Source organism: Etheostoma spectabile, chromosome 7, assembly GCF_008692095.1.
Source record: "Etheostoma spectabile isolate EspeVRDwgs_2016 chromosome 7, UIUC_Espe_1.0, whole genome shotgun sequence".
Taxonomy (NCBI): Eukaryota; Metazoa; Chordata; class Actinopteri; order Perciformes; family Percidae; genus Etheostoma; species Etheostoma spectabile.
Window position 1 is genome coordinate 15,049,367 of NC_045739.1, and position 22,231 is coordinate 15,071,597.

Here is a 22,231-nt window from a genome sequence, read left to right on the forward strand (position 1 = left end):
GTGTGTGTGTGTGTGTGTGTGTGTGTGCATGAAGACAGGCCAATTGTGCATTTATTTGATATGCAATGAGATGTCACAATATGGTGCAAAACTCAAACTTTTTTTCTGTGAGCAGCTGCCACTTGTTGTCAGATCCTTGGAAATATGATCATATCACTTGTTTTGTCGACCGAAGCCGACATTTATAAACTAGTAAAGCTTTTCGGGTCACTTAACAAGATAAAGAATTCTCAAAAACAACTAAAACAGACAAGACGTACACTTCTTAATTAAGATTTGATTTTATAGATACTAGTGAGGCTTTTGTCCTTTTCAGTTTTCAATATTCTGGAAACAAGTGAAACTTCCTCAGAAACATGAAAGAAACATTCTTTTTCCAGAAAAATTTAGTTTTATTTAGTGTTTGGTTTATGAATCCATGCAAGGAAATCAGAGTTTAAGTTTTAGAAATGTTAAATAAGAATGATTCTGACACAGCAGACACTTTGACAAGGTACAGTAGGAAAAGTACAGGTGAAAACAATAAAATTAATGATGGCTGAATTCTATGTTCTTGCTTATGTGTCTGGGTCTTTTAATTGTGCGTGATAGCTGAACGAAACCTGGTTATTCATATTCCTGCATGATCATAACAGTATCTAGGTGTCTGATTATCTTTGTGCAGTTTGTGTCTAAATTACTAACCATCTCAGCAACTACATTCTTTAGACACAAAGAATGTTCATAAACCTGGATAAGATGTTTGTTGCAACAGTGTCCTGATTTCCATCGGCGTTCACCAGCTAGTGTATCCAGCTCAAAACCAGTATAGGGGTTATCCAGTTTTCTGAAATCAGGACATGATGTTTACAGTGGTGCTCAAAAGTTTACATACCCATGCTTAAGTTGACTAAAAAGAGGAATAAAAAAACATGTTTTGGAAATTTATTTTATACCTAAATAAAAATGAGGTAAAATCCAACCTTTAAGGACACCAATTTTCTTTGTGAATGAATAACGTATTGTAAATAATAAATGTTCTTATTTAAAATACAGGGGTCATAAGTATACATACCCCTATGTTAATTCCCATAGAGGCAGGCAGATTTTTATTATTAAGGCCAGTTATTTCCTGGATTCAGGATATTATGCATCCTGATAAAGTTCCTTGGCCTTAGAATTAAATAGCCCACATCCTCACATACTCTTCACCATGCTTAGAGATAGGCTGGTTTTATTTCAGTTGACTAATACCTGGTTTGATTTGCATTGAGAGATGATTTTATAGAAAGTATCCCATGCCTATCTCTAAGCATGGTGAAGAGTATGTGAGGATGTGGGGCTATTTTATTCTAAGGCCAAGGGAACTTTATCAGGATGCATAATATCCTGAATCCAGGAAATAACTGGCCTTTATAATAAAAATCTGCCTGCCTCTATGGGAATTTAACATAGGGGTATGTATACTTATGACCCCTGTATTTTAAATAAGAACATTTATTTTTTTACAATACGTTATTCATTCACAAGAAAATTGGTGTCCTTAAAGGTTTGATTTTACCTCATTTTTTAATTTAGGTATTAAATAAATTTCCAAAACATGATTTTTTATTCCTCTTTTTAGTCAACTTAAGCATGTGTATGTAAACTTTTGAGCACCACTGTACATGTGCTCAGAACTAGAACACAGAAAATCTGATCATAACCAAAGTTGTACATGTAAAAACATTCACTGTCATGCATAGGGGATGGGCCACTTTAGTAGAACAGAGTCAAACTTAATGTTATTCATTACATCTGTGTTTCTTTCTGTTATGACAAGTCAAAGTGTTCAAAAAGCTTATTGACTCCTACTTTTTGATTTGCTTGTCGGTTATATCACACAGTGCTGTATCAAGGGACCTGGATCCAGCTGAATAAGAATCAGCTTCAATCATTAAATCATGGACATCAAAAGACAGAGACAAAGATAAAGTGTATTTCTTCTTATTCTTTTCTCCTACTGAGACCGATCTAGTAAAAATAAATGTACACTTACAATTAATCTTTTAAACATAAATGTGACACTCAACCTATTTCAGTTATTGTACCTGCAATTCCTGCATGATACAATCAAACTATTTCTCACCAACTGAAATAATTACAACCATCATGGTTTGCTCATGGTATACATTTGAATACAGTTCTGGAAATGGGCAGTGGTGTTCATTTGCGGCCTCAGGACAATAATGTAAATTTTGGGCAGGAAGTAACCTGCCTGGAAGGCCAGGACGCTGAAGAGTATGGCGAACACGTGCGCAGCCATTGTGAATGGGCCTCTGCTGATGAGGTAGATGGTGAAGAAGCTCATCCACGAGACCATGTACACCATGAGACTAAAGGTCACACACTTGGCTTCGTTGTAGTTGGCTGGCAGGTCTTTGCCCATGTAGCTGAAAGAGAAGCAGAGGATGCTGAGCATTGATACATAAGCAAGCTCAAGACCTGCACCAGGTGAGAGTGTGCCACTGCACTCCAATACAATGCTGTCCTCGTAAAAGTTGAGATCCTTGGATGGATGGGGACTGTTGATGGCCACACGGAACACAGAAATTAGCAAGATAATAATGGACAGCAGGAAAATGGTAAACTCTGGCCCGTGTTTTTTGGTCCACTTGTCATACACTGGCGGCAGCTTGGATGCAAATTTAAAAATGCAGACGACCTGGAGGGAGCGCACAGTGATGCAGGCCAGGCACACAGTGAAGCTCAAGATGAATAGAGGCTGCTTGAGGATGCAAGCCAGAGGAGAAGGCTGGCCAAAATGGCACAAAGAGCTCATGGCAGCAACAGTCAGGGCTGCCAGCATCAGGAGGCAGGTGCGGCCTCCGGCAGACTTGGCCACAGGAGTGTTCAGGTTGAGCAGGAGGATTATTGCGGAGCTGGAGGTCATGAGAAGACAGGTGGCCAGAAAGAAGAGCAGGGCAATGGAGAGGGGTGCATCCCAGGCGAGCAGCAGGACGGTCCTGTTCAGACACTGCTCGCTGCTCGGGGGAGCCCACTCCTCCGGGAGACACGGCTGGCATGTAGTGGATTCTGAGGAGGAGAGAACACATAGATGTAAAAGCTACGCTATGTTTTTGTCCAGTCAGTGTGTCAGAGTTCACAGTTAACATTGTTGAGTCATCAAGGGAAAATGTTTCCTTTTTTAGGCATTTGTGACATGTATAGGCACAGTGCACCTTTTTCAAGAAGGAGGCTTGCATCGTTTTTAGTGCCTGCATGAGGACATAGTATGAGTACTTGACGCCACCTGGTGGTCAACCTCACACAACAGCTGAAAAAATATTGTGTGTTGGAGTGATGGTCATTTTCAAACAACTCTCCTCTTTCTGTTACTTAGAATAGTTTTCTGGTGTGTCTTTCTGTTACCACTTATATTGAGAAATGTAGCAGAGGGACAGGCCTGGCAGTCAAAGCAGCATGTGTGTATCCCTGTCAGCAGCTTCTTGTGGCCTCTCGGGCAAGGTGGAGAGCAGATAGACAGGGGCACCTGTAGACACAACGGACAGGGTTCAAAAAAGAAAATATATGACGTTGATTTAATTGGATATAATTAACATTTTAATTTGCAATGTCTGATTATTATTATTATTACTGTATATTTCCCTTTAAAAATACATTTAGCATGCATTCGTAGCCCAGCTTGGGGTAATTGTGCTCAGGTCTCTTTAAAATCAGGACAATTCTTTTTACATTATCATAATTTTATAATTTTATGGCAGGTTTCCACTACAAGTTATGCCATATTTGCACTGAACTAAAGAGTTGTTAAACTTTTCACACAAACACTTTACTCAAAGATACTCCAATAGGTCGTACTGGTTTTGAGTCTCCCGTGTTGTGCCACTTTATTTTATCAGCAACCACTGTGAGCGTAATGGGATCTGGGTTGAAGGAGCCCACCACACTGAGTGACCAGTCAGTCCCCCTCCAAACCCAGGAAACAATGTCATATCCTGTGGGCGGGTCACCATCAATGTTGAAGTACACAGAGGTGTTGCGCAGGGAAAATCGCACCTTCTTAAGCCACGAGAGCAGCTGAGGTGGAGAGGAAGAAGGAAACATCAGTGCCTAACATACAAAGTGCTTCTAACAGATTTTCTTCTTTGCAAAAAGTTTATATCTGCTTACCTCCCATGGATACACCCTCCTCCTTTGGCACTTTCCAGAATCACAACCAAGTGCTTGGTGCAGAGCATGAGCTACAGCATACACTGCCTTGTACACATTAAAGGAAGAGGTGATGTCATATTCCTCCAGAGAAACGTTCTTCCTTGCGAGGCTGTACAGGTCAGTGCTCTGTAGACAGTCATTGCCTGGGCTCATGGTAACATTGGAGACTTGGGTGTCACTGTGTTGCATTGAAGCCTCAACTACCTTTCTCTCAAACTCCTCAAAACCAAAAATGGCTGCAGATTTGATGGCTACACCAACCACAGTGCCGATGGTGTGGATCCCAGGTATCCCTGATATGAGAGTAGCCACTGACCAGTCCTCCGACCCAATCCACACCTTACCTGTCACGTTCCGCTCAATGACAAACGGGAAAAAGTCCTTGAGTTTTGACTTGCTGGAGAATACCACAATGGTGTTGACTTTGGTCGTCAGTATGCTTTCCACCATGTTCTCCATGGTCTGGATTGTGTCCTTGCTGTACGAGGGGATGATTCCTTGGTAGGCAATGCAGATGCCGTAGTCTGGTGCTTGCTCGGACAGACTCTGCATGCCCTGCAGGCCATAGTCATTGTCGCTGCCTAAGAGAGCGATCCAGGTCCACTTGAAATGGATCAGAAGCTGAATCATAGCTGCCACCTGGTTCTTGTCGCTGGGGATTGTGCGGAGAAAGGCTGGATAAAGGAACTTGTTGCTGAGCATTTCATTTGATGCTTCATAAGATATCTAAAAGGAAGCAAGAACATGGAAGGAATGATTCTGTATTGATTCAAGGGCCAGGATTTAAACTTTCCTGGTAAGAACTTACTTGTGGTACAAGATAGGCTCCGAGTAAAGCAGCGGGGGTGAAACTTGTGCTGCTGCTGTCTGGCCCAATCACAGCCACTGCCTTTTGACTGTTGATGTAGTTTGGGTCTCCCTCCGTCTCAGGTGTAGAGGGGCTTTGATACTGCTGCTCCAGCAGGTCCAGTGTGGCCAGGACACTGGCTGGCATGGAGCAGATGTCGTAAAGCTGGTAGCCCAGCTTCACCCCTGGTAAAAGAGGTTGCGATCCGGTGCTGTTGTTGATTTCTTCCACAGCAAATCTCATGGCTTGCAACAGGTGAAATCCGTGTTTGTTGGGTGTACCTCTAGAAAAGACAACATGTAAAGGGGGAATGAATAACAGGAATTAAGACACACAAAGTAAAACTCTAGACTATAAAGTGAAATATATAATTTGGTTTCTTTTACAGCCAGACCACCAGTTAGATGCATTTGATCAGTGGAGTTGGAAGTTAACTGTCTAGTATAACTCACTCATCGCATGGGCCCAATGCAGGCAAAGCAACACTTGGTTCATTTGTGTAGTGAAGAGGAAAGAGTCCAGCAATGGAGAAGTTGCCCTGCAGCTGCAACCCCTGTCCCTGAGAGATGTAATCCAGTTCCCCATCAGCAAACTGCAGCATCAGACAGCCTAAGGAAAGAAACACAGCACCAGACAGATCCATACTTCACCTCCACCTCACACACACACACACAAATACACACTGCTGCTGTGGAAGCGTGTGGAAGCTCAGTGAGGTTTTCAAAATGAATCTAGGCCTGTTTCTGAAAGTGTGGATTGATATAGGGAGGGAACAGAAGATCCTGTTTGCATCTTTCCGGGGATTGTTGCTTAAGTGAAGAGTATTTGCGTATCAGATTTGTTTGTGTGACTGTAGAGTTTCCCTCTCATTAAAATAAAATGTAATAAGCCATTAAAAGGGAGATCTGTGTTTCTTGTTCCATTAATCTTTCACAAATGACATACAACTGTAAACCAGAGCAAACACAGACCGTAAAGCTGCTAATTCCATTCCTAAAAGCTGTTACAAAAACAATTTTGAGCACTTTTGCCTTATTAGTGTCCCTTTTGAAGGATTTATGGCTGGACCAGGATCAGCCCTATAACCCCAAAACTCTGTCACTAAGCGACTGTAATGACGTCAGTGTTGGTGTTTCCCCGTTAGCCATTGTCCTTCGAGATTGTATTGGTGTGACACAGACTTTTACCTGGCCCATCAATCAGTTGAATAACTTCCTCAATGCAGAGTGGATGATGTTGTTGTTGCTGTTGTTGTTGTTGTTGTTTTTGCTGCCACAAATTTCAACCGCAGGCTTAGCAGCACGGGCAGAGGATGCTACATGAAGACGAATGGCACACCAATGTGTGCTCTCCAGTCTCTGTCGCTGAATGTGTGAAACAAGTAGGCCAGTGTAATTAAACAATCACAAACAGAAGTGACACCCTGCTATTTCTAAATAAATATGGTGGGTGGGCATGTTTTGACATCTCATCATGTAAAAAAAGGCCTGTCTCTCACAAACAGAGGAAGCAGTGTTAAAATCAAATGTGACTCCAGATTCCCTCGCCATTAGTCTTTTCCACATAGACCTTTTCAATGGAATTGCAGTGCTAGGCAACAGCCTGTCCACTTGTTAACTTCCTGTCAGTTGATGCCATTCACATGCACTGCAACAGGAAATCAACTTGAGTCCATTTAGAATGTTTACATCTGTGAAAAGGTCTATTAGATATTTTCACTTTTCACAACAGGTAAGGCACAGGTGTAATTGATTGACTGAACATAAAAAATACTGAATTACATTAAGCTGAGCTAGTTTAAGGGTCCTGGTGCAGTGCATGCTGCCTCACTAGTACAGCTTACTAGGACACTTAAAGGCAGGGTTGGTAATGTTGAAAAGATTGCAAGATTTGAAATAGCATGTTCTCTGGGCTCCGTCCCACACAGACGTGCACAACCACCACTGCTTCTCTGCGTTAGAGAAAGGACCCCAATTTTACTTCATGTATCATTCACCAGTATAAGCAACATTTAATATTATGAATAAATTAACTATATCTTTATTTTTCATGTTTATTTCTGTTTATTTTGATTGATCTTAAAAAACATTATAGATATAAAATGAATGTGACAACGCGCAGTGAACTTAGTCTCGTAATCATAGGGGTAGAGTAGACGCAGACATTTCATTGGCTCTTTTTTTGTTTCAAGCCATGTAACAAAATTGGTGGGTGTTTTTACAGGAATACAGCAGCCATGACTGAACTTTTTGCTTTTTTTCAGAGCCCATATGTTATTTTTTTGCTGTTGGGGTGTAAATACCATTTCAAATCGTTTATAAAAAAAGAGCACGTATTGGAAATAGTTGTTAACCTTGCCTTAAAGAGAACTGAGTCATTGTTTTCTAACGCCACTTGTCAAGCCCCTGGGGTGGGATTCTCCTTCACATTCCTTTGCAATTTATACATTGTATTTTTTTTGTTCATTTGTACATGTGTGAATAAAGACATAACACAAAGAAGAACATTTATTTTCACATCTGCTTTTCCTGTTCAAATCAAAGTGTATTCTGTGAAAAAGATCTGTCTCACTGCAAGGTTTACTGGGAAACTAAAAAGAAACATTAATAATTAGTGTTTGTTGTTTTTGTTACTGTAAAATGTCCTCCAGGAGAAGGTCTGTGCAGGTGTAGCTGAATTTGCATTTTGGCTGAAATTTGAGGTTCATTTAGCTAAACACACCTGTTGTACTAACATACAATTTGCCTGATACTCACCTGCGTGCAGGACCCAAACCCATTGCTTTGATAGGAATATTGTGCATTTTGTCAACCACAGCATTATGGAGGCAAATAGACATGTAAATGTAAAAGTCAGTACAAACACACAAATTTGAGTGAAAATATTTGCATCGTAAAGCTTTCCTCAACAGAAAAGTAGTTGCTGACCGCTTTCATGATCATTTCTATGAAAACACGCAAGTCATGTATCTGATTTAATTTAATGTTTCAGAAAGTTTTCACAATGTCAGATTACCTGTTCACATCTTTCTGATGAGAAATAGATGAAACACTAAATAAGTAACATGTTACAGTGATTGGCTTGATAATAAAGCAGGAGATTTCGTTGTCCTCCAATTGTAAGGTTATAATTTGTAATATTTTTACAATTTGTTGTTGAGGATTTTAAAGTAATTCAAGAAAAATAATGTTCAGTCATGGTGACCGCTCTTCTGGGCAGTCTAAGTGTGCTGCTGACACGCTCTATGTAAATCTTACACTTTAAGGGCACCTAACAAACAAATGCATCACAGTTTTGGGTTCATTAATCAACAATATTTAAATTTATCATCAGTGGCAATTTATATCTAATTATTTAAATAATCAATTCATTACTTTGTTTTGGGGTTAAAGGAACAAAACAGCATTCATGTACAGTATGATGAAAAAAGATAAAATAAAAGTTTAAACAAATCATTACATTAAAGAAGAAGAAGAAATAAGTAACCAAAAGAATGAATAAACTAAATTTTAGCTTCTAATTCATAAATCAAGGTACATTATTGATATATCCCGGAATTACAGTATATACTGTATGTGTTTTTTTCATCAAATACAAAGTAACTTTAATCTGTTTTTGAAGCGTTGCTTTTATTAAACATGAAATACAATACAGATAGGCATGGGGACCTTTCCATAAGATCATCTCTTAATGCAAATCAAACCAGCTATTAAGCTAACTGAACTAAAACTATGCCAATCTTTTGGTATGGTGAAGGGAATGTGATGATGGGGGCTATTTTAATTCCAAAGGCCAAGGGAACTCTATCAGGATGCATAGTATCCTGGATCCATGAAATAACTGGCTTTTAAAAATAAAAATCTGCCTGTTTTTATGGGAATTTAAAACGGGGGTGTGTATACTTATGCCCCCTGTATTTTAAGGAAAAACATGTATTTATTTACAATACATTATCCATTCAGAAAGAAAGTTGGTGTCCTTAAAAGGTTGGATTTTCCTAAAAAAAGAAATTATTAAAGAATTAACATCAATTTCCAAAAGATGTTTTTTTATTCCTCTTTTTAATCAACTTTAGCTTGGGTGTTTAAACGTATTCAAGCCACTGTACTACAAATATACAAAATAAAAATAAAACTATTTTAAAAGTGAAAAATAAAGACAACAACAACAGCAATTATAATAATAATAATAATAATAATAATAATAATAATAATAATAATAATAATATGTAACAATACAGTAACAGTAAACAGTGCAAATGTAAAGTCAAGAATGTGCAAACTGGAGACATGTAAACAGTTAGGAACAGTTATGAGTATACACTCCTATACGCTGGTTAAGAGTCTGTTAATTAGTCTGGAGAGTAACCTTATACATGCATGCTTATATGCAGGGGTACAATGTTATTATATTTTGATCCCTGGATACAGGGATGCCTACATGTGGCATGTAGATGTATAATACACGAGAAGGCCTACAGGGGCTGGATGTCCGTGGGGTGCCGGGCTCTGCCTGCGTCACTGCTGTGCGACGCACATGTCGAGGTGAAAGTGCAAGCTGCCATTTTTTCGAAGGAATCCTGAATCTTATTCCTGATTAGACAAGCAAAGACAAACTGTGAGTCTCACCGTCACTTTTTAGCAGTTTAGTTTAATTTGTTTGCGTACTCTACACGAATATTACAGAAGCTCGGTTTATTTTAATCCGGGTTAAAGCGCAGGTTTAGCCCAGGGCTGCACCGGGCTGCAGATGGCTGCTTGGCTCGGCTAGCTAACGTTAGCTGTGGCTGTAAACAAACACTACAGACAGCGAGGAAACAGCAGCTAATAAACTAGCTCGCATTTTTCAGGTTTGTTTAGTAGATGTGGTCGATAATTGAGTTAGAGAACGAGCTAACGTAACGTTAAGACGTAACGTTAGGTGGAGCGGGCGGCAGGAGGCAGTTTGATGCTGCATGTCTGCAAGTTAGCGACACAACTTCAGTTTTGATGACATTGCGAGTTTCTCCAAACTAGGTCGGAGCTCAGTTTCTTTAGAACGGGTCCGGGTCAGTCGGGTCGCGGGGAAACACACTTATACCGGCATGTCGTCCTTCTCCGAGTCGGCCCTGGAGAAGAAGCTGACGGAGCTGAGCAGCTCGCAGCAGAGCGTCCAGACTCTGTCTCTGTGGATCATCCACCACCGCAAACACTCGGGCCTCATCGTCAAAGTGTGGCACAGAGAGCTGAAAAAAGGTGAGAGCTGTCAGTGCTGATGGTTGCTGCAACGTGTATATTGATGTTGTTGATTTTGTGCGATAAAACACTATATTAGTTACGCGAAAGATGAGGTTATGTATTAATGTGGCAGGATAGCTACTACAACAACTTGTAGTTTACATCAGTGGTGGCAAATACTACTAATGTACCACACTGAAAATACTCAACTACAATCTAAGGTCCTGCATTCAAAACCTCAGTTAAGTAATTCAGTAAGTACCATCAGCAGTATGTGCAAAAATATCAAAAGTTAGAGTACTCACTGTGCAGTAAAATGTTCCCTGTCAGTGTTTTGCTAATACGCTGTTTCTGGATTAATATTACTTGTGCATTAATGTGTACGTTGCATTGTACTGCTGTAGGTGTTTATGGTTGTCCTCATTTTAAATCCTCTATATACTGTTGGATAGTTAAGTCTACAGCAATGCATCATATTCTATAAGTTAAGAAAAAGGCACCATAAAACACAACACATCACACTTAGTCAAAAACAGGTCATGTTGACCTGCCTTGGTAATATTGATGGTGTATCGGCTGAACAAATCTGCAATTCAGATGTGTTGAACCTAGCTAGATCAGGATGGAGAGCATACACCAAAAACCTATTGCTTTTTTAGTAAAGAGGCATGACTTCATCTAAAAAAACTGTTACTCCACTATGACTATTGCTACATTGACAAAACTTACTGGAAGTCAATTGCTGAAGTACAGTACACAGGTAGGTTTAATAAAACAACAATACAATATATTAAACTTAACTGCAAACTAATTTAAAGGCATTTTCAATTACTTTTGATGTAGTATAAAAGGGATCTTAAATCTTGAAAATATCGTGATTTTATGTGACCCTCCAGCTAAAAGCTCCAGGAAGCTGACCTTCCTGTATCTGGCCAACGATGTCATCCAGAACAGCAAGAAGAAAGGACCCGAGTTTACCAAAGACTTTGAGACGGTCCTCGTCGATGCCTGCTCCCATGTTGCCAGGTAGTTGTGATGTGACCATTCTATGCTTTCAGACTCCTTCAAATAAGTGTGTGTGGGTGTATGGATGTTTGTGTGTGTTTGTTGGGACGTAGATGTCTCACATTATGTGGGCTAAAACAATAGGCTAACGGTAAATATAACACATTTGGTCCAATTGTCTGGCAGCAAAACACTGTTTCACAAATTTGCTACGTTTTCTTGAAAAACGTTTTTTTTCTGTTTTGAAGTGTAAAAATTCTCTTTTTAATCAATCTTCTCTCTTCTACTACTGTACTCTATTGTCCCACCTTCCTGCAGTGAAGCCGATGAGGGCTGTAAAAAGCACATGGAGAGACTGCTGAACATCTGGAAAGAGAGAGCCCTCTACAGAGGAGACTTCATTCAGCAGCTCAAACTAGCCATAGACGACTCTAACAGTCCCAGGCCTTCAGGTTAGATGACTGTTAGGTCATTTGTTTGTTACATCATTACATTTATATGAACAGTATTTGCCATTGGGTGTGTGATACCACAAAATTTGGTTTTGTTCTGATGCCAATACTGATACTAACACTTTATTATTAAAGGCAGTTAATGTAATATGCAGTGAAGGGAAGAATGTATTTATTCATGTGGTAAATGCATTGTTAATAGGCAGCTTTTAAATATATTTTAATTGCCACTATAAAGTATCAGTAGTACTGTTACTTAAAGTGCTCATATTATGCTCATTTTCAGGTTCATAATTGTATTTAGAGGTTATATCACAATAGGTTTACATTGTTTAATTTTTAAAAAACACCATATTTTTGTTGTACTGCACAATGCTGCAGCTACTCTTTTCCCCTTGTGTGTTGAACTGTTTAGCTACAGAGTGAGGCATCTCGTTTCTGTTCCATCTTTGTTGGGAGCCATACTTGCGCAGTAGCTAGGTAGGCACTGCTAGCTAATCAGAAGCAGCATATGAGGGCGTGCCACATTAGCAGCTAGGCGAGCATTATAACGTGTGTTACAAAGTGACGTTTGTCACGGAAGTAAAGGCTAGACTACATTAGAGCTGTTTGGAGCAGTCTGTGAAAAGTGTTTTCTGTTGGAGATGGTAAGTCCCTTTGGGGTGGACTTTGGGATTTTTCACTTTAGAAGCCTATTACATGCACAAAAAAAATAAAGGAAAGGGAAAATGGCAAAAAGCATAATATGAGCCCTTTAAGGTATGGATCTGCCTACCCCTAGTATTTGTTGCTTCAAACCTTTTATAGTGATCCACAACACACATTATAGTAGACAAATCCTGTAAACTGTAAGGGTGTTAGTTTACATATTGTGGGAGACTTTGACAGTCATCACTATTCTCGTTTTGTTAGAGGTGGAATTGCGTGCTGATGACTTCATTTAAAAATAATATCTAAATCAAGTGGAATAGCTTTTTACACTCAAAAGATCATAAAAATGCAAACAATAGCATTTCATTATTGGTGTTGTGAAAAAGCCAATTTTTGTTGTCTCATCTATAGTGTAATATGTAGGTTAAACTACATCATTTAGTGATATTGATGTGTTTTTTCTGTTTTGGTCTCCAAACTTGACTTTGCAGAAGAGAAGAAGGCTGTGAAACGCAGCTATCAGAAAATCCAGGAAGAGGAGGATGATGAAGATGACGACTACAGGAACCACGTCTCCCCTCACAACTCGGACATCTCTGCAACTCAACTGGTAGGAGGCCTTTGCGCTGCTTTTGTTACTCGTCTTGCTTTTGTCGCTCACCCTTCCTTTCAACCTTCCTCTTATTCTCCAGTTTTATTTAACCTCCTCTTTGACTCCTAACCTTCTTTCTCTATTCCCTTTAAACACACTCTGACACACACACTTTCAGACAGAGGAGCTGGTGAAGGCCCTACAGGACTTGGAGAATGCTGCATCAGGCGACGCAGCAGTTCGTCAGAAGATTGCCTCGCTGCCGCAGGAAGTCCAGGACGTTTCCCTGCTGGAGAAAATCAGTGGTAAGATCTGAGAGCTCAGCTTATTCTCAGCATGGATTTGCAGTGTTCTTTTTTCCTTGTTATTAAAACATACTTCTAAATTTTATTTATTTGTTATATGTTAATATTCCTTATACATAGCGTCTTGTTCTTATGCATTTTACGCATCATTAAAATCCGATGTATAAATAATGCAATAACAAAAGTAAAAGGATTTGGCTCTGAAAAAGTAACAAACAAATGCACTCACAGGCAATAGAAAGTCAAATAAGTTCCTGGGAAGAGCTTTAAATAAAGCAATGCAAACAGTGTTGAAAGTAAAATATAAACAATTAAGAAATGTTAAACAGGGGTTCTCGCAATTAGCTTCTTACAGATAGTAACTTTATTCAGTTTACACAGCAATATCCTATACATCATGTTAGAAAATATACACTACTAAATAAAATAAAAATAAATAAAATGTAGAAGCCAAAGCTAACTAAACGTCATGTTTAGCAATATACCATCGTAAAAAGAGCCCTGTACATAAGGAAAATAAATGGCATATTCTGTGACCTTAACAACCCACTTTGGCACCAATCTAGACAAGGAAGCGGCAGACAAGCTGTCAGAGACGGTGGATGAAGCGTGTTTGCTGCTTGCTGAGTACAACGGCCGACTGGCTGCAGAGCTAGAGGATCGCAGGCAGCTTGCCCGCATGCTGACTGAATACATCAACAGCCAGAAGGAGGCGCTCATGGAGAGAGAGAAGAAACTAGAGGCAAGGCACCGCATACACAAATACAGCAGTCGACAACATGTTTTCATATTTCAGAAATTGCTTTAGAAATTACTCTAGCATTGTATAGTAATAACAACAAGTCAAAGAAAAAACTAGAAAAATAATCATTGTAATAAAACCTTAATTATCTTTTAAAGCCACATTCTGTCACCAAAATGTGTTTCAAACTTGTCAGAAAGCTGCGGTAACAAGGTGTTTTGAAGGAATATTGCAATAACTGTAATTTGTATATGACTAATAATCTTTAGCTAACACCTGTGCTCTGTCGTCTTTTCCGCTGCAGGAATATAAGCAGAAACTGGCGAGGGTGACCCAAGTTAGGAAAGAGCTAAAGTCCCACATCCAGAGTCTCCCTGACCTCTCTCTCCTACCCAACGTGACCGGGGGTCTGGCCCCGCTCCCGTCAGCCGGAGACCTCTTCTCTACCGACTGAGAGGTCTTTGCCCAAAAAACCTAGCCCGATGACCCTCCCCACCCAAACCCAGCCCCATGTTTGATTAACAGAAAACTTCCAGCTTTGTCACCAGCCAGAGGATACATGTGGTCAAACCTCTCTTGGCAATCAGCTCACCTGTTAACTCCAAACCTGCAGGACAAGAGGGAGGAAGGGACATTTAAAGCAAGGTTTGGTGAAATCAAAATGCTTTGGAGAGGAGAACGGAGACTCTGTCAGCCTGGAGTTTTTCCAGCAGTTGCTCAATCGACAAGGATTCCACTCCACCAGCTTGGAACAACTTTGTTTCCCATTTGTTTTTATTATTTTTTTAATGCTGGAAATGTCAGTGATCTAAGAAGAGGGGCGGGGTAAAGAAGCAAAACTTAGACAGACATGAATGTTTGCTGTCAGGACGTGTCTTTCTGTGTGGTACATTGTGGATTCAGTAAGCAAAGGTGGGCCGTTTGCTCTCACAATTCTCAAAGATTATGACTACACTGTGAAGAGGATTTACCATTAATTAGTTTTATTTTTTGGTTTTCAGTTGGTGGCATTTTGTTAACCCATTAGGCAGTTTTTATGTGTTTGTGAAATTAGAGAAGATATCAGATTGGGTTCAGTGTATGTTGCTTGTTGAAACAACATTGTCAAAAGCTGATAGTCAGCAGTCACATTTCAGTAACACTTCATAGAGATGCTGATTAAATTTTGTCCTCATAGTTAAAATCAAAAGACATGATCTGGAGTTTGTGTCCCCATTTGCAAGTGTTTTTCTCATTAACAGACTAAAACTTTGCAATTCAAAGTTCCTGTTTGTTTTCACACATTCTTTTGAACAGATGCTTTAAATATGGTAATTATGTAATATGTGTGTACTAGACAAGGTTTGAGTTTTTCAAATAAATCCTGGAAGTTTGAGGAAACAACTCAAAACAATGTTTGCTTTCCAAAAAACTACCTGGTCTTTAATTGTATAAAACCTTAACACTCACAATATTTTCTGAAGCCGCTTACACGTGCTCTGCAGTAAAATTGTGATTTAGGGCGCATAGCAGAGCTGCGCAGCGCAGGTATATTTCTTCATTGCTTCTGGCATTGGTTGTGCCCTGAAAGGTCAGCAGCAACAAGGTCAAAGTTGAAATAATTTGAACTTTGCACACAGCACTCGGCGACAATCCCGAGCAGTGTGCGACGCCAAGGGTAGCGCTAGTTGGATGGCAACGCTCTCCCCGTAGGAAAACAATGGATCGCCCAGCGCAGAGCCGTTTTGCCTCGAATAATGTCTAGGCGGCTTTATAAAGAAAAAAGGTAAGAAATTTAAAAACTAAAGTATATTAAAGATTGTTTTTTTTTTAAGTTTGTGTATAGCTGGGTAATATGGAAAAAAGTTCTAAATAAGTTGACCAGATAAAGATCTTTAATAAATAAATTTAATAAAAGTTTTGGTATAAAACAAACATGGGAAGTAACGTAAAATGGACTGACATTTCCAGCTACTAAATTTGAAATTTGTGTTTAATGTTTCACAATATTAACTCCCTACAATATTAAAATTATGAACAATTTATACAGATTGCTCAGTCCTACCTCTGTCTAGATGTTTAGTGATGACTAAAAAGTAGCAGCAACAAATTTACCTCTGCACTCCCTTTCTCAGGTTTTTTTTTTTTTTTTTTTTATTTAACTGAGGAGATATAACACATTACAAATCCCTTAATTGAGATAAGGTCAGGAAGTGTGAGTTTTTCCCCAAATCATTTTTGAGGCCAGAACAATATGTGTCATTTGTTAAGCTCATATTTTATTCTCAGTTGTCTTGTAGACTAAATAAATAATGCTGCCGCAAATCCTTTTCAGTAAACTCTCGGATTGATTGGTGTCTTCCGGCATTCTGGAACAACATTTTCACACGGCATATAAAAATGTGAATCAAAACAGCATTTGTGAAACAAAAGGTGTGGATGTAAACATTTCAGTTATTGGTGTAGTCGCAGAACAGATATTTGGGGCTGATTTTGGGGCATTCAAATTACACCCAATATCAAACTTTCTGTGGCTTCGGATGTTAAAAAAAGTTTAAAGAACAGATAAAATTTTATTTTTTACCTATTATTTAGTCCAGTCTTGATTAGAATATGATTTACAGGGAATTAAAGATAAAAAGTGTCCAATACAACCAGTGTATGTCAAGAACAAGGGTAGAATGTCACTAAGTACATTTACCAAGTACTGTACTTCGCTAATCTGTAATCTGACAGCTTTAGTTACTTTAGAAAGGAAAATGTTTGCACACAAAACACGTAGTTTATAAAATCTGTTTTATAATAAGTTAAGCTACTTAGTCGAGCTGAAATCATTCTCTGATTTAACAGTTAGTTGATTGACAGAACTGTTTGGATCGTTACTAGTTTCTAAAATTTGAGGATTTGTCTTCATTGTGTACTTTTTACTTTTAATACTTTTATTTTCCTGATGATACAATTTCAATGCAGGACTTTTACTTTCAACAGAGTATTTTTTACAGTGTGGTATTGAGTATTAAATAAAGGATCTGAATACTTCTTCCACCACTGGTAAAGAAGGTTTCCAGCAACATTTTGACCCAGATGTGCTTTACTGTAGATATTAGTTAGATCTTTTCTTACCTAGCTTGCTGTGTGGCATGTTTCTCTCTGCAGAATCATACTGTACTAGCATGACTCTACCAGTAGGAGTAGTGCTTTTCTGTAATGAAAGTGATTCAGTGGATGCCAATAAACTGGAACCATTTGAGCATACGTGTATTTTATTTATAGAAGTCATTATAAAAGGTGTATATATATAATTCAGCAAGAAAACACAGACAGTTGCCTGTAGATTTTCTGTCGTATGACTTTTTTTTTGTTTCTGCCCTTTATAAAGCTTTTGTACAGTATGAAATCAAAAAGTGAATACAGTAAATTTACACATTGGGTGACAGTCAGACATATACATTATGCTTGTTCCCGACAGTTACTGTACATGGTACACACACAGTAAAAAAAAACTCAACTATTTTTTAGAATTGCACCATTACTGAAATAAATTCCAGATATCCTGTCCATCAATTTATACACATTTCCCTGGAGCTGGGTCTCACATTATCAGTAATAATTTGATGTCAACATAGTAATCACACATAAGTTTTTAATTAGGGGAAGAGTTGGTTAACATGCATCGGTAATGAGGGAAGGTACAGTAGTGTGAATGATAGTAATATATTTAAAATGTTGAAAAAGTGTTTCAGATCAGCATTGTATGTCTGTTGATTAACAGCTATACATACCATAGCCATGCCACATCTCACTTATTTCATTGTGAAATTGAGAAATCAACCTGTAATGGTTAGTTGTGCTTCATACACACAACCAACCACAACAGTAAACTTTGATTTTGATCTACTCAGATGGCTGTGCATAAAGCCGCCTTTGGTTTTTGAGGCAGAAGGCTGCACCAAAAACCAGGGTTAAAGGTTTTTGCCAGCTAAAAGTATTTTTACTTGTCGCTATGGCACCAAATGCTTGCTCTTGGGGGAAATTGTTGGGTCTCTGTAAATTATAGTTTGGTCTACATCTATTCTACTCTAGTTACTGGTCTACTTAATTGAACCGATCATAGGAACTTTAAATTGTTCATCTATAGAACTTGTCATCGGAACAGTGGGTGATGTTCATATAATATTCTGTAAGGTCATAATGAGCCATTCTAGAATCTAGAATCTAGAATCTTGTATGTGGAAGCATAAGTATTACACACAACTAGAAGCACTTGTTAAGAGTCAGGAGAAAAACCTGTACCTAAGTTATAAGGAGTAACAGTCTTCATACAGAAGAGTAAAGATGTCGGTGTATAATGAGCTCCGTCTGGAACAAGAGCTTTGTGATGCGGTGATCAGAGTGGACAATGTTGAATTTCCCACGCACAAAATCATCCTCTGCAACTGCAGCCCGTACTTCAAGTAAGTGATTTGTAGGATGTTAACAAGGGGAAGCTGCTGGATTTCAATTTGTGCATTATTCCATAAGTAGAGAACCATATTACAAATCACAACCCATATATCTATGCTGTGGCTGGATGCACCTAATAGGGTTTATCTTTATTATACTATTATATGAAGTGCAAAAAAAAACCATTTTATTTTGAAATCCTTGTTTTTTCCTGTTTCACAGAGCCCTTTTCACCCACTGGTCAACCCCAGACAGTCGGGTCTTTGACATTCCCAATTTGTCTCCTGACATAATGAAGCTCATCATTGAGTTTGCCTACACTGGCTTTGTTCCTGTGACACAAGAGATTCTACAAGAGCTTTTTATTGCGGCGGACCGGTTCAATGTAATGGGCATCATACAAGCCTGCTGTGACCTCTTGGAGAAGCAGCTGACCCCACAAAACTGCATCGGCATCTGGTGGTTCACAGACATCTATTACACCCCTGAAATGAACCACAAAGCATTCCTTTACATGCTGTATCGCTTTGAGGAGATTGCTGCCACCTCAGAAGAGTTCCTGCAGCTCTCTGCGCAGGAACTTGTTAAAATCATTGCAAATGACCGACTCAATGTGAAGCATGAGAAGACGGTGTTTAGAGCTGTCCTTCGCTGGATCGCCTACGCAACTGAGGAACGCAAAGAAAACATCTCTCTGCTTTTGTCCAATGTAAGTGTGGAATGAACAATTACACAAAAATCAAAACTGAGACCAGGCAATAAGTGGTGTTTTCTCTTTACAAAAATGCAAAAGACTTAATGAGTTAATTAAGATGAAGAGAGATGTAGATGTATCAATGCAAGCTCTATTGTAGGATTCCAATGAATCTAGTAATAGAAGTATGACAAATGTTATGATCAACTTAGGTTTCCTTTACCTTTTGGAAGAATTTAGTAGACTAAAAATTATGTGGTGAGAACCAAGAAATGTCTGAATCTGAGGTAAACGTGTAAGATGGCAACAACAATCATCTACAACTTTTTGGTTAAATTAATGAATTACAGTAAAATTGTGTGAGTTAAGGTCAAACAATCCCCAGATGAGCAATGTAAAGAACATTGGACTATAATGTGTTTTTAAATAATCTAAAAATCTTTTATAAGATAAGACAGATACTGGATGTTTCTAGGCAAATATCAATATTTGTGTGTAAAATGAAAACCAATACAATATATTGACCAATAGTATTTTTTTTCTCAAAAGTATTTTTGATAATAATCCTTTACATTTTTCAGTTAAAAAAGTTGTCAGTGCTCTATAGTGGGGAAACTACGTTGGGATTTCTGTACTGCAATTTCTTATTACTTAAAAGTCGACATGGTAGCACAATATATTAGTACATGTGATTATGTTAGCAATGTCAAAGTATTAGTTTGACTCTATTTTAGACAATTTAATTACAACTTCTGTCCTCATGTCACTGTGCAGGTCAGGCTGGCTTTAATGAGTCCAGAATACATCACAGACAGTGTGAGCAACAATGAACTGGTGAAGGAAAGTAAAGATTGTCGGCCGATTCTTCTGAGGACCCTGGAGGCCATGCTTGACCTGCGAACAAAGGGATTCTCTGATTCTATTTCCCATAACCCTTTGGCCCGCCCACGACTGCCCTCTGCCATCCTGTTAGCTGTTGGAGGCTGGAGCGGAGGCAGTCCCACCCATGGTATTGAGGCGTACGATGTCCGTGCTAACTGCTGGGTCAATGTAACAAACAACGAGGAGGCTCCCCGGGCCTACCATGGCACCGTTTTCCTCGATGGATCAGTTTATTGTGTTGGTGGTTTTGATAGTGTGGAGCAGTTCAGCTCTGTGCACAGGTTCGACCTGGGCACACACACCTGGCAGGAGGTTACACAAATGCATTCGAGTCGCTGCTATGTCAGCGTAACTGTGATGGACGGGTGCATATATGCCATGGGAGGTTATGATGGACATGACCGACTCAGAAGTGCTGAGCGCTATCAGCCCAAAATCAACCAGTGGACTTTAATTGCGCCCATGCACGTACAGAGGAGTGATGCCAGCTGCACATCCCTCCATGGCATGGTGGGTGGTGTAAAGAGCAGCTCTGAATAACAGAGATTGGTTAATGTTTTTCAATACTTCAGTGGAAGTCTTAAAAGATTACTTATTACCTCTTTAATTCTCTCCAGGTGTACATTTGTGGTGGCTTCAATGGGAGCGAGTGCCTGTCATCGGCTGAATGTTACAACCCAGAGACCAACCAGTGGACACTGATTGCCTCCATGGCCAGCATGCGCAGCGGAACTGGGGTCATTGCCTATGCAGACCATGTCTTTGCGGTAAGCATATCTTCACACTGCTGATTCTCACATCAAAACACAGATACACTTTGAGATTTTGAGGCATGAAAAGATGTTATTGGCAGAGGTTTTCAAACAGGGCTAAGACCTGTATTAGTTAAACAATTTTAGCCTTTCTTACAAATAAAATCAAACCAACATTGTACCTCTGATGTTTTGGGAAATTGAAATGAAAACATCTGAAACACGTGTTGCAGTTATGGAAGAGTGCAAGTGAGCACTACTATAAGCAAATCATGTAGTAATAAATCTATAATTTGCTTAAAGTAATGGTTAAACGGTTGAAATGGTTAGTTTATTATTCAGTTATGCATAAGCGGTTGAAACGATTGGCTAAAAGTACTGACTAGTGAAATAATACTACTGAAATGATTGCTAAATGACTGAAACATTCAGCTTCACTCCAAGTAGTAGCCTAATAGTAGTATGATTGATGATCAAACCAAACTAGACTAAATATTGACTGTTTGACAAATATGAAAACATTATGTGTATTGTTATTAATTTTGAACATACGTTGGGAACTGATAAAGGGGTACTTGAGTTCATCTGACAGGGCTGTGTGGGTACATCAGATCAAAAAAGTTGGGAAACATTGGTTTAAGGAACATTTGAATTTGTCTTCTTGTGCTTTGGGGAAATTATAATGACCCTTTTCTGATACTTTATAGATCAATTGAAAAAATTGTTACTGTAGTTGCTGCCCTATATAGACAATAGTAATGCACTGAACAAATGCAATGTCTTCAAGAACTCATGGCAACCTCTTTTTGTGTGGGTTTCAATGGACAGTTTTAATTAAAAAACAACTTTGTGCAAAACAGTAATTCTTGTCATATTTTGGATGGAAAGTTGTCAAATCTAAAAACAGCCAGAAAGTATTAACAGTTTTCAGATTCAGAGTGCTGAGTAGGCTATGAAATGAGAAAGACAGAAAGAAAAATAATAGAAGCAGTCCCAACTTTATATTTCAACTTTTCTCTTAAAGGTTGGTGGTTTCAATGGAACCAGTCGTCTTCACACTGCTGAGGCCTACAACCCACACACCAACACCTGGCACGCTGTGCCCTCCATGCTGGGCTCTCGAAGTAACTTTGGTATCGCAGTGATCGATGACCGTCTCTATGTAGTCGGGGGCTTCAACGGCTTTACCACCATCCCAGACGGTGAGTGCTTTGACGTGGAAACTGGTGAGTGGTCTGATGTCCGTGACATGGAGCTCTCCCGCAGCGCCCTAAGCTGCTGCGTAGTGTACGGACTCCCCAACTTGGCCGAGTATGCTGCCCCTCATCACTCCCTGCACTCTCTGGATGAAGTGGAATGAGGAAAATCTACCTCACTATGAGCTGTATTGTTTTGTGAATAAATGTCTTTTTGCATCAAATTACAGCAGTGGTTCTGTAACTCCAGTCATAACATTTAATAAAATGTTTAGTTTGTG

The 22,231-nt window shown here is 39.1% G+C and overlaps 3 protein-coding genes across 5 annotated transcripts; 2 read left to right on the forward strand and 1 right to left on the reverse strand.

Moving 5' to 3' along the window:
• Positions 1 to 2,045: 2,045 nt before the first annotated feature.
• tas1r1 (taste receptor, type 1, member 1) lies at positions 2,046 to 5,684 on the reverse strand. The gene is made up of 6 exons (XM_032521593.1): positions 5,494 to 5,684; positions 5,003 to 5,324; positions 4,153 to 4,920; positions 3,841 to 4,059; positions 3,391 to 3,511; positions 2,046 to 3,054 (listed from the first exon to the last, which is right to left on the reverse strand). Exons 1-6 carry the CDS (start codon positions 5,682 to 5,684, stop codon positions 2,129 to 2,131), a joined length of 2,547 nt encoding a protein of 848 aa, XP_032377484.1. The 3' UTR covers positions 2,046 to 2,128.
• A 3,854-nt stretch (positions 5,685 to 9,538) lies between these two features.
• On the forward strand, positions 9,539 to 17,238 carry rprd1b (regulation of nuclear pre-mRNA domain containing 1B). Of its 3 annotated transcripts, none has more exons than XM_032520640.1 (8): positions 9,539 to 9,890; positions 10,057 to 10,275; positions 11,154 to 11,286; positions 11,581 to 11,714; positions 12,857 to 12,975; positions 13,136 to 13,262; positions 13,829 to 14,004; positions 14,309 to 17,238. In XM_032520640.1, the coding sequence occupies exons 2-8, from the start codon at positions 10,125 to 10,127 to the stop codon at positions 14,456 to 14,458; spliced, it is 990 nt and encodes a 329-aa protein (XP_032376531.1). In that variant the 5' UTR covers positions 9,539 to 9,890; positions 10,057 to 10,124; the 3' UTR covers positions 14,459 to 17,238. The 3 variants fall into 3 exon arrangements, with proteins under 3 accessions (XP_032376531.1, XP_032376532.1, XP_032376533.1); XM_032520641.1 differs by having other exon boundaries at positions 9,539 to 9,658; XM_032520642.1 differs by having other exon boundaries at positions 9,542 to 10,275; positions 11,154 to 11,283.
• An 861-nt stretch (positions 17,239 to 18,099) lies between these two features.
• LOC116692379 (kelch-like protein 10) lies at positions 18,100 to 22,158 on the forward strand. Its single transcript, XM_032520639.1, has 5 exons — positions 18,100 to 18,437; positions 18,649 to 19,135; positions 19,895 to 20,512; positions 20,620 to 20,769; positions 21,779 to 22,158. The coding sequence occupies exons 1-5, from the start codon at positions 18,319 to 18,321 to the stop codon at positions 22,112 to 22,114; spliced, it is 1,710 nt and encodes a 569-aa protein (XP_032376530.1). The 5' UTR covers positions 18,100 to 18,318; the 3' UTR covers positions 22,115 to 22,158.
• The last annotated feature ends 73 nt before the right edge of the window (positions 22,159 to 22,231 follow it).